Source organism: Mustelus asterias, chromosome 13 (assembly GCF_964213995.1).
Source record: "Mustelus asterias chromosome 13, sMusAst1.hap1.1, whole genome shotgun sequence".
Lineage (NCBI taxonomy): Eukaryota > Metazoa > Chordata > Chondrichthyes > Carcharhiniformes > Triakidae > Mustelus > Mustelus asterias.
Window position 1 is genome coordinate 2,128,886 of NC_135813.1, and position 12,745 is coordinate 2,141,630.

At 45.3% G+C, this 12,745-nt stretch overlaps 1 protein-coding gene across 1 annotated transcript in view; it reads left to right on the plus strand.

Annotated features, from left to right (window-relative positions):
- ppp1r26 (protein phosphatase 1, regulatory subunit 26) overlaps window positions 1–8,944 on the plus strand; it is a 33,998-nt gene extending 25,054 nt beyond the window's left edge. Inside the window, exons 3-4 of the mRNA XM_078226153.1 lie at window positions 3,472–3,595; window positions 8,873–8,944. Coding sequence (XP_078082279.1) covers window positions 3,472–3,595; window positions 8,873–8,887 — 139 coding nt within the window. The 3' untranslated portion in view covers window positions 8,888–8,944. The remainder of the gene's footprint in view (window positions 1–3,471; window positions 3,596–8,872) is intronic.
- Window positions 8,945–12,745: the final 3,801 nt, after the last annotated feature.

Consider the following 12,745-nt stretch of genomic DNA (forward strand, 5'->3'; position numbering starts at 1 on the left):
CGCTGTAATGTTCGATGGGGGTAGGTGGGACGCAGATATGAGGTTACTATCAGATCAGCCATGAACATATTAAATGGCAGAGCAGGCTCGAGGGGCCGAATTCTGCCCCTTGTTCATATGTATGTTCCTATCTACTCCTCACAGACAAGCCAAAGACTGACTCAGATTGTTTTAACTTTTATTTTTGGACTCACTTCTCCTTTCTAATCTGAGTGAATGTATGTGGCATTTTATTATTTTCTTCATGCATTTTAGTAACTAATGAACTCCAGAAACGCTGGTTAAATTGGCTACCTTTAAAACAAATACATTTGACTGGGAAAAGGAATTCACGAGGGAAGGGATTCTTTTTAAATTAGTCTTGTTGCGACCAAGTGAGGGGGTTGAGTCCGGAGGGGGAGCCAGTTCATCCCTCCTCACTCACGAGCAGAACAATCCAGGGGTACCTTGTCTAGCTGGGGCACCTTGCCCAGGGACCAGCCGTAACACTCTCCACACAATATTCATTGTGAAATCATTTCATGGCACTGTGAGGACACTGTATAGAACTGAAACTGCAAAATTGAAGAAAATTCAATCGTAACAGCGGGGATACAAACACAAAAATTATTGCGAGCTGCGGTCTCTGCTGGAGGTTAGGAACAGCACTGAGATTAACATATTAAATTGGCTATTGTCAGAACGTGGCATTAATGTGCATTAGTATCTCCTGGATACTTTTATTATAAGCCTCACAGTATTAGCAAATGTTCTCTCTGATGAGTGCAGTGTGTCAATTACTCAGCAGAGTTGTTTTTATTCAGGGAGTTGTCAGGATCTGGAACGCTCGACCTGGAAAGGTGATGGAAGCGGATTCCATCAATCATTTAAAAAAGGAATCAGGAGGCTCCTTAAGGATGAGGGACGTACAGGGTGACAGGCAAAAATCGTGACTGCTCTTTCAAAGATCAGGCACAAGGGGCCAAATGGCCTCCTTCCACGCTATACGATTCTATGGGTGGGATTTTTCAGTCCTGCTGCAATGGATTCTCCCATAGCAGATGTGGCGAGCCAGCTGAAAGTTCATTGGGCTGGATTTTATGGGGGGGTCAGTCAGCCAGGAACTATTTTGCGCTGGCAGCAGTGTTAATTGCCGAAGGTCGAGACTTCAAGCCTAATCTGGGGAGGAGGTCCTGCAAATGCATTTGGCTGGCCGCTCCGTAGTCCCTGCAGCACCAGGTTTGAGCAGTGGACACTGCTGGGGCCACATGCAGTCCTCAAACAAGAGGAAGTTGTGGAGGCCGGACTGAAGATAAGTATCAGTATCAGTATGATTATGGCTGATCATCGAATTCAATATCCTGAACCCCCCTTCCTCCCCATATTCCTTGATCCCTTTAGTCCCAAGAGCTATATCTAATTTCTTCTTGAAATCAGACAATGTTTTGGCCTCAACTACATTCTGTGGGAGTGAATTCCACACATTCACCACCCTCTGGGTGAAGAAATTTCTCCTCACCTCAGTTCTAAAAAGTTTACCCCTTATCCTCAAACTATGACCCCCAGTTCTGGACTCCCCCACCATCGGGAACATTCTTTCTGAATCCACCCTGTCGAACCCTGCTGGGGGACATTCTTTCATGGGACATAGGCAACACTGGCAAGGCCAATATTTATTGCCCATCCCTAATTGCCCATGAACTGAGTGGCCATTTCAGTGGACAGTTAAATCGCTGCAAGCCAGACCAAGTAAGGATGGCAGATTTCCTTCCCTAAAGGATATCAGTGGATCAGATGGGTTTTTACCACAATTGATGAAAGCTTAATATTCACCATTACTGAAACTAGCTTTAAATTCCAGATTTATTAATTGAATTCAAATTCCACTGACTGCCATGGTGGGATTTTAACACATAGCCCAAGACTATTAGTCTGGGCCTCTGGATTGCTAGTCTAATGACATTACTACCACATGACTGCAATTACTGCAATTGTATAGGGCGTTGGTGAGGCCACACCTGGAGTATTGTGTGCAGTTTTGGTGTCCTTATCTGAGGCAGGATGCCCTTGCTATAGAGGGAGTACATCGAAGGTTTACCAGGCTGATTCCTGGGATGGCAGGTCTGTCATATGAGGAGAGACTAAGTCGGTTAGGATTATATTCACTGGAGTTTAAAAGAGTGAGAGGGGATCTCATAGAAACTTATAAAATTCTAACAGGGTTCGACAGGGTGGATTCAGAAAGAATGTTCCCGATGGTGGGGGGAGTCCAGAACTGGGGGTCATAGTATGAGGATAAGGGGTAAACCTTTTAGAACTGAGGGGAGGAGAAATTTCTTCACCCAGAGAGTGGTGATTGTGTGGAATTCACTCCCACAGAATGTAGTTGAGGTCAAAACATTGTCTGATTTCAAGAAGAAATTAGATATAGCTCTTGGGACTAAAGGGATCAAGGAATATGGGGAGGAAGGGGGGGGTCAGGATATTGAATTCGATGATCAGCCATAATCATAATAAATGGTGGAGCAGGCTCGAAGGACCGAATGGCCTCCTCCTGTTTCTACTCTCTGTGTTTCTACCACCATTTCCCCCTGCTGGCAGACACCAGGGAGGGGTGCCTCTGATGGGAAACAGTAAATCCCTCCCCCTTGCTTGTCACAAGCTCGGCATGAAATCCAGCCCTTTCTCTCTGTTACAATCCACCCTGTTATAAAGCTCTGTTATAATAGTCACACATCGTTCCTTCCTGACCCGCATGTTAGCTGATATTATTAATGGTTCCCTCTCCTCAGGTACTGTTGTTCCCCTCACCCTTCCAATATGCCATCATAACCCGCCACTAAACAAATCCATCCTTAATCTTCTGTAATCTACCTCCTCCCCAACCACCCCAGTGATGGCAACCTCGCTGTCCTCTCCAAAGTCCTTGAGTGTGTTGTCATCCCAAAACCCATGCCTATCTGATCCACAATTCCACGTTTGAATCTATCCAATCAGAAAGAATTGTGTTTCTATGGTGTCCTTCACAACCAGGATATCCCAAAGCTCTTTACATCCAATGAGATACATTTAGTTGTAATAGGGGAAACACGGCAGAAAATGTGCGCACAGCAAGATCCCAGAAACAGCAATGAATTACTGACCAAATAGTCTGTTTTTGTGATGTTGATTGAGGAATAAATATTGACCAGGACACTGGGGAGAATTCCCCTACTCTTTTCCGATGTAGTTAACTCAGAGAGCAGATTGGACCTCAGTTTAATGTCTCATCTGAAAGCCAACACCTTTGACAGTGCAGCATCCCACAGTTGCGCAGTCGATTGTCAACTTTGATTTTGTGCTCATGTCCTGAAGTAGGACTTGAATCTAGAACCTTCTGAGTTAGAAGTCAGAGTGCGACCAACTGAACCACAGTTAACTCAGAGGATTCTACCTATTTAACAGCCTTGACAACTTGTCAACAACCTGTTCTTTGCTGCACTTTTGCTACAGGATGTGTCTGTCTTCGTACATTAATCCAGGATTGAACATTGAGCCGTACATTATTTTGAGCCCTGAAAAGCTACTCTGCAAACACTCTGGTAGATCTTCACAGAGGAATACACGAAGCATCCAGGTAACCACACAACGTCACCACACAATGTGTTTCTGAATGGAGGGCTGTGACAAGTGGTGTTCCTCAGGGATCAGTGCTGGGACCTTTGCTGTTTGTAATATATATAAATGATTTGGAGGAAAATGTAACTGGATTGATTATTAAGTTTGCGGATGACACAAAGGTTGGTGGATTTGTGGATAGCGATGAGGACCATCAGAGGATACAGCAGGATATAGATCAGTTGGAGATTTGGGTGGAGAGATGGCAGATGCTGTTTAATCCAGACAAATGTGAGGTAATGCATTTTGGAAGGTCTAATACAGATAGGAAATATACAGTAAATGGCAGAGCCCTTAAGAGTATTGATAGACAAAGAGATCTGGGTGTGCAGGTACACAGGTCACTGAAAGTGGCAATGCAGGTGGAGAAGGTAGTCAAGAAGGCATACGGCATGCTTGCCTTCATCGGCCGGGGTATTGAGTTTAAAAATTGGCAAGTCATGTTGCAGCTTTATAGAACCTTAGTTAGGCCGCTCTTGGAATATAGTGTTCAATTCTGGTCGCCACACTACCAGAAGGATGTGGAGGCTTTGGAGAGGGTAGATTTACCAGGATGTTGCCTGGTATGGAGGGCATTAGCTATGAGGAGAAGTTGGAGAAACTTGGTTTGTTCTCACCGGGGCGACGGAGGTTGAGGGGAGACTTGATAGATTATAAGAGGCATGGACAGAGTGGATAGTCAGAAGCTTTTTCCCAGGGTGGAAGAGTCAATTACTAGGGGGCATAGGTTTAAGGTGCGAGGGGCAATGTTTAAAGGAGATGTACAAGGCAGATTTTTTACACAGAGAGTAGTGGGTGCCTGGAACTGGGTTGTGGGGGAGGTAGTGGAAGCAGATACGGAGGTGACTTTTAAGGGGTGTCTTGACAAGTACATGAATAGGATGGGAATAGAGGGATATGGTCCCAGGAAGGTTAGGGGGTTTTAGTTAAGTCGGGCAGCATGGTCAGTGCAGGCTTGGAGGGCCCCACACACTGGCTCACTGGGGTACGGGTTCCACACACACTGACTCTCACTGGGGTACGGGTTCCACACACACTGACCCTCACTGGGGTACGGGTTCCACACACACTGACTGGACATGGATCCTGGTGCCTCCCTGTTCTGTGAGAGCTTTACTGACTGGACGAGGTTGCTGAATTGCTCGGGTCTGGTGTCTGGGGCTATCATGATAGTTTGTTGTTAACTTGACAGAATGGTCCATACCCTGGCCAGACTGCCAGAGAATCACACACAGCAACAAACCAAAAAACACATCAGTAGATCTTCAAAATGTTTCACCCATTACTTCCCTGTGAAAGTCCCTCCTTTAACAGACTCCACGGAAAATAACAGCCCCACACATCAGGAATCCTGCAGATTGTACGCACAATCTGTGCGGGTCACAACTTGGGCAACATTGAGGATATTCAGTTCGGCTTAATAGCCCAGGGCTGGAGAAGGAGAGTGTGGTTGGAGAATGGAATCGGGGAAATTATGACGTCTGATGTAAATTGTCAAGGATAGATTGTGGAAGCTTAACTGGGGGGTTAATCGGTGGATAGTCAATGGTTTATACTTAAAGAACAAGTGCATGAGTTACAACAATTATTCATTCCTGTCTGACTGAAAAATAAAAGAGGAAAGGTGGCTCTAACACGGCTTACAAAAGAAATGAAGGATAATATTAAATCCAAAGAGGAGCCTGGAGGAGTTCTACTGCTACCCACGGTACAGTCGAGGTGACTAGAGTCGAGTTCTCCCAGATCCTCCTCTGCTGGATCTTGGTGAGGCCAGACCTGGAATATTGTGTGCAGTTTTGGTCTCCCTATGTAAGAAAGGATATACTTGTCATAGCGGGAGTGCAACGGAGGGTCACGAGGATGATGCCAGGGTTGACGGGGCTGCCCTATGAGGAGAGATTGGTTCTATTGGGCCTGCATTCACTAGCGTCTAGAAAGATGAGAGGAGATCTGATTGGAACATATAAACTAACAGAGTGGACAGACTGGACGCAGGGAGGGTGTTTTCCCTGGTTGGGGAATGTAGAACCAGGGAACACAGTCTCAGGATATGGGGTAAACCATTGAGGACTGAGATGAGAAAAGATTTCTTCGCACAAAGGACGGTGAACCTGTGGAATTCTCTACCACAGAAAGCAGTGGAGGCCGTCACTGAATGTATTCAAGAAAGAGATAGATTTGATTTTGATGTTAACAGCATCAACGGGAATGGGGAGCAAGCGGGAATATGGCACTGGGATCGAGCATCATCCATGTCATATTGAATAATGGAGCAGGCTGCAGCGGCTGACTGGCCTCCTCCTGCTCCTAGTTTAGGGCGGCACAGTGGTTACCACTGCTGCCCCACAGCACCAGGGACTCGGGTTCAATTCCAGCCTTTTCTCAGCTCAGTCCTAAATGGTTTACCCCTCACCCTGAGACTGTGTTCCCTGGTTCTTCATTCCCCAACCAGGGAAAATATCCTCCCTGCATCCAGTCTGTCCACTCTGTTAGAATTTTATACATTTCAATCAGATCTCCACAGTGTCTGTGCGGAGTTTGCACGTTCTCCCTGTGTCTGTGTGGATTTCCTCCAGGTGCTCCGGTTTCCTCCAACACTCCAAAGATAGGTAGGTTAGGTGGATTGGCCATACTAAACTGCACCTTAGTGTCTCTAGATGTGTAAATTAGGCAGATTAGCAGGGTAAATATGTGGGGTTACAGGGATAGGGCTTGGGTAAGGTGCTCTGTCGGAGAGTTGGTGCAGACTCAATGGGCAAAGAGTAGTGGGAAGTCAGAAGATTGGGAAGGCTATAAAAACAAACAGAGGATAACAAAGAGAGAAATAAGGAAGGAGAGGATCAAATATGAAGGTAGGCTAGCCAGTAACATTAGGAATGATAGTAAAAGTTTCTTTAAATACATTAAAAACAAACGGGAGGCAAAAGTAGACATTGGGCCGCTCCAAAATGACGCTGGTAATCTAGTGATGGGAGACAAGGAAATAGCTGAGGAACTTAATAAGTACTTTGCGTCAGTCTTCACAGTAGAAGACATGAGTAATATCCCAACAATTCAGGAAAGTCAGGGGGCAGAGTTGAATATGGTTGCCATCACAAAGGAGAAAGTGCTAGAGAAACTAAAAGGTCTGAAAATTGATAAATCTCCGGGCCCAGATGGGCTACATCCTAGAGTTCTAAAGGAGATAGCTGAAGAAATAGTGGAGGCGTTAGTTATGATCTTTCAAAAGTCACTGGAGTCAGGGAAAGTCCCAGAGGATTGGAAAATCGCTGTTGTAACCCCACTGTTCAAGAAGGGAACAAGAAAAAAGATGGAAAATTATAGGCCAATTAGCCTAACCTCAGTTGTTGGCAAAATTCTAGAATCCATCGTTAAGGATGAGATTTCTAAATTCTTGGAAGTGCAGGGTCGGATTAAGACAAGTCAGCATGGATTTAGTAAGGGGAGGTCGTGCCTGACAAACCTGTTAGAGTTCTTTGAAGAGATAACAAATAGGTTAGACCAAGGAGAGCCAATGGATGTTATCTATCTTGACTTCCAAAAGGCCTTTGACAAGGTGCCTCACGGGAGACTGCTGAGTAAAATAAGGGCCCATGGTATTCGAGGCAAGGTACTAACATGGATTGACGATTGGCTGTCAGACAGAAGGCAGAGAGTTGGGATAAAAGGTTCTTTCTCAGAATGGCAACCGGTGACAAGTGGTGTCCCGCAGGGTTCAGTGTTGGGGCCACAGCTGTTCTCTTTATATATTAACGATCTAGATGACGGGACTGGGAGCATTCTGGCCAAGTTTGCCGATGATACAAAGATAGGTGGAGGGGCAGGTAGTATTGAGGAGGTGGGGAGGCTGCAGAAAGATTTAGACAGTTTAGGAGAGTGGTCCAAGAAGTGGCTGATGAAATTCAACGTGGGCAAGTGCGAGGTCGTACACTTTGGAAAAAAGAATAGAGGCATGGACTATTTTCTAAACGGTGACAAAATTCATAATGCTAAAGTGCAAAGGGACTTGGGAGTCCTAGTCCAGGATTCTCTAAAGGTAAACTTGCAGGTTGAGTCCGTAATTAAGAAAGCAAATGTAATGTTGTCATTTATCTCAAGAGGCTTGGAATACAAAAGCAGGGATGTACTTCTGAGGCTTTATAAAGCACTGGTTAGGCCCCATTTGGAGTACTGTGAGCAGTTTTGGGCCCCACACCTCAGGAAGGACATACTGGCACTGGAGCGGGTCCAGCGGAGATTCACACGGATGATCCCAGGAATGGTAGGCCTGACATACGATGAACGTCTGAGGATCGTGGGATTATATTCATTGGAGTTTAGGAGGTTGAGGGGAGATCTGATAGAAACTTACAAGATAATGAACGGCTTAGATAGGATGGACGTAGGGAAGTTGTTTCCATTAACAGGGGAGACTAGGACGCGGGGGCACAGCCTTAGAATAAAAGGGAGTCACTTTAGAACAGAGATGAGGAGAAATTTCTTCAGCCAGAGAGTGGTGGGTCTGTGGAATTCATTGCCACAGAGGGCTGTGGAGGCCGAGACGTTGAGCGTCTTCAAGACAGAAATTGATAAATTCTTGATTTCTCGAGGAATTAAGGGCTATGGGGAGAGAGCGGGTAAATGGAGTTGAAATCAACCATGATTGAATGGTGGAGTGGACTCGATGGGCCGAATGGCCTTACTTCCGCTCCTATGTCTTATGGTCTTATGGCTGAGTGGCCTCCTTCTGCAGCGGAGGGATTCTAGTTTCTATGTTTCTATTTTCCGACGGCCTATAACCACCACTCCTGAAGGTTGACAGTTAAATATTAAGACACATGAGGAGCTAGGTGTGAAATGGACCCCTGATAACACAGCAAGCGTCAGTGTCTGAAGCAGAGATGGGGACCTATTGGAAAGAAGCACAAAGTGAAAAGTGAACTGTTCTCACTTCAGTCCACCTCTCCCCCCTCCCCATTCCCTGCCCATTGTGGTACTGGGGTGCCAGTGAGCTCCGGTGAGGGTTGAATTTACAATCATGAGAAAATCCAAGCCCCCAGCGATGTTCCTCACACTCTCCTGAACAATGGACGCTTCTCAAATGCCTGTTATAAATTTCACTCTGTGGAGCGGAATTGAATCAAAATGAGCACCATATGGCAAGCAATGGTTTTCATTGTTACTCTGTTAACAGCAGTGCTTGGCTGCCCCACACTCTCCCTGTTTTCTGAATGTGATTATTCTCTCATTCACACAGGCTTCTTTCTATTGATGCCTTTGTCATACTGTGAATTATGGTAAGTTAATCACATCTGGAGCACCGGAACTGCCAATGTTGAGAACATCTGGAGCAGCTGTACTTCCGATCCAACGCCATCTGGCCCATCTGTAGTTCTAGTGCTGTGATTGTATGCTCAGTAAATTGCAATCGAGGTGTAATCGGGGATCTGTGCTACCTATGAATTTGTTTTTTTCGATACGTAAATTAACAATAATTATTAACAGACGTAGGAATCACCCAGAAATGAGAGTGAGTGGTCTGGCTCCAGAGTTAACGTAGAGCTAGAGATCAGGACTGTCATTGTCAAGCCGGGCAGTCACAGACAGTGTTCCTCATGCTGCAACATGCTGTCCCAGCTGGGATTAAGTCTGTGCCGGGGAGCTCCCCCAACAGCCCCATTCAAACAGGCTTCTGAAAACCAAGCACTCACCCAATCACAAGACATAAGTTAACGACCTGTTAAAAATACTTTATCTTTGTTTATTGATGTTACTCAAAAGATGAATGGAAGCGAAGTGTGTTTCTGAAAATGAGTTTTCCTGTTTTATACAAATAGTAGCAGCAAAGAAAAATACAACCCACCCCCGCAAACAATTAACCCCCCCCCAAAACATTCAACCCCCCACTCAACCCCCCAAACACTGAATCCCCCCGCAAACACTGAACCCCCCCTCACAAACAGTTAATCCCCCCCAAACACTCAACCCCCCAAACACTCAACTCCCCCAAACACTGAACTCCCCGCAAACACTGAACCCCCTGCAAACACTGAACCCCCTGCAAACACTGAACCCCCTGCAAACACTGAACCCCCCAAACACTCAATCCCCGCAAACACTGAACCCTCTGCAAATACAACCCCCCACAACACTGAACCCCCAAAACACTGAACCCCCCAAAACACTGAACCCCCTGCAAACACTGAACCCCCCCAAACACTCAATCCCCGCAAACACTGAATCCTCTGCAAATACAACCCCCCACAACACTGAACCCCCAAAACACTGAACCCCCCAAACACTCAACCCCCCAAACACTCAACCCCCGCACTCAACCCCCTGCAAACACTGAACCCCCAAAACACTCAACCCCCCCAAACAGCCAACCCACTCCCAACACTCAACCCCCCAAACACTCAACCCCCCTCGCAAACACTCAACCCCCCAAACACTCAACCCCCAAACACTCAACACCCTCCCAAACACTGAACCCCTCCAAACACTGAAATCCTCCAAACACTGAAACCCCCAGAAACACTGAACCCCCCTCACAAACACTGAACTCCAGAAACACTGAACCCCCCCCAAACACTGAACCCCCCCTTGCAGACACTGAACCCCCGCAAACACTGAACCCCCAAAACACTGAACCCTCCCAAACAGCCAACCCACTCCCAACGCTCAACCCCCCAAACACTCAACCCCCCTCGCAAACACTCAACCCCCCAAACACTGAACCCCCAAACACTCAACACCCCCCAAACACTGAACCCCTCCAAACACTGAAACCCTCCAAACACTGAAACCCCCAGAAACACTGAACCCTCCTCACAAACACTGAACTCCAGAAACACTGAACCCCCCCAAACACTGAACCCCCCTTGCAGACACTGAACTCCCGCAAACACTGAACCCCCAACACTGTAAAGTTTAAATAAGAATCATACTGTAAATCCCAGGTGTAGTGAGATGGAATATAACTCATTCCAACTATCAATATACCCGAGCCAAGCAAAACATGAAAGGAGGCAATATCTCTCCAGATGAATGTCAGAAAAATGACCCCCAAGTGGCACTCTGAATTCCACTTTGATTAAAAAGAAAAGCAACAGTAGGTGTCTGTCCCTGAAAGGAAACCACTACGGGGAAAGTTCATTCAATTAAAAGATGTTTTGGAAATGGATTTACATGTGTGGTGTTTGTCTTGCGTTTTGGGTTTGACAAGAGCAGAGAAGCTGCTTTATTGTGGCAGGCTACCAAGGCTGATGCTTCCAGATCTGTTCATCTTGAGTCATACTTCCAAGCTTTTTCACCTTAAGCTTCTTTGTAAGAACATGGACAAATAAAGATGCTGCTTGAAAATATTGTGCAGCTTATTGTGAATAATGCAGTGTCGATGCACAGGCTCAAAATGTCCTATGACAGACCAACAAATAGTGCCTGCTCTTAGTAGGCTGTCCTTGCTGTTTAATACCAATTATACTTCGGTCAGGCAGTTGCTATCAATGTGAGGTAGAAGGTTCAGAGGAGATTTGAATCAGAAAATAAGAGAAGTAAAGGCAGAGTATGAGAAGAGACTGGCAGCTAACATTAAAGAAAATCTAAAAGTCTTCTATTGGCATATAAATAGTAAAATAGTGGTAAAAAGAGGTTAGGGTTCGATTAGAGACCAAAAAGGAGATTTAGACATGGAGGCATCTGCATGTCGAGGTATTAATTGAATACTTTACATCTGTCTTTTCCAAGGAAGAAGATGCTACCCAGTTCATGGTGAAAGAGGAGACAGTTCAAACACTGAAAGGGTTTCAAATTGAAATGGAGAAGATATTGGATTGGCAGTCTGTACTTAAAAGTTGACAAGGAACTGGAACCAAATTAGATGCATCCAAGGATTCTGAAAGAAATGAGAGTGGAAATTGCGGAGATAGTGGCCATAATTTTCCAATGTTCCTTAGACTCAATGCCAGAGAACTGGAGAATTGCAATTGTTACCCTTGTTTTAAAAAGGATGGAAAGATAGCCCAGCAACTATATGCCAGTCAGTTTAACCTTGGTGCTGGGGAAGAAATGATAATTTGGGACAAAATTACTCATCACTTCAGCAAATGCAGGTTATTTAAGGAAAATGAGCATAGTTTCGGGGCATATTGTTTCAGTAATTTGCTTGAATTTTTTGATGAGGTAACAGGGTTGATGAGGGTAATGCTGTTTGATGTGGTGGAGATGGACCTGCTTAAGACATTGGAATGGTTTTTCAGACTGGGGGAAGGTTTGTAGTGGACTTCCCCAGGATTCAGTGCTGGGGCCCCATATTAATGTCCTAGACTTTGTTATGCAGGGCATGGTGGATGCACAGGGTGACGGGGATAGGGTGGGTGGGAGAGTTGCTGGAGACTCGATGGGCTGAATGGCCTCTTTCTACACGTGTAAAGATTGTGTGACAACTCAATTTTTTTAAAGTCACAACAATTAAAATCTGGAGGAATGAGGAACTTGTAATAGTTGATTGACATTGCCAATAATAATTAGCAGCAGATGTTAGAAGTGCACTTACATTAAATGATCAGGCTTAGCTTTCTTGAACATTACTGCAAAGAGAGACATGTTGAAATTTTTCGTCTTGCACTCATCAGGACAAATGCAAGAATTCCAATTTTTTAAAAAAAATCATTTTATACTACATGAAAAAGAGTGCTGATTGGTTGACAAGTCATGTCTGTTTCACGAAGGCACTGCCATGGAGGAAGCAATAGGAAACTAGAGGTTCCTGAAGTTACCAATAATTCAAAAAAATCACAAGGCTTGTTTGTGTTCCTTTGTTTATAATGAATGAGGCTCTGGGCTTGAATGTCGCTGCTAGCAAGCGTAAACCACATTACAAGCTCAGCTATTATTAAACTGGTTCCTGGTGTAGTTGGCACATGATGTGGAGATGCCGGCGTTGGACTGGGGTAAACACAGGAAGAAGTCTCACAACACCAGGTTAAAGTCCAACAGGTTTATTTGGTAGCAAAAACCACAAGCTTTCGGAGCACTGCTCCTTCATCAGGTGAGTGAAGAGTTCAGTTCACAAACAGGGCATATATAGACACAAACTCAATTTGAAAAATGAAACATCGCACAGACCTCC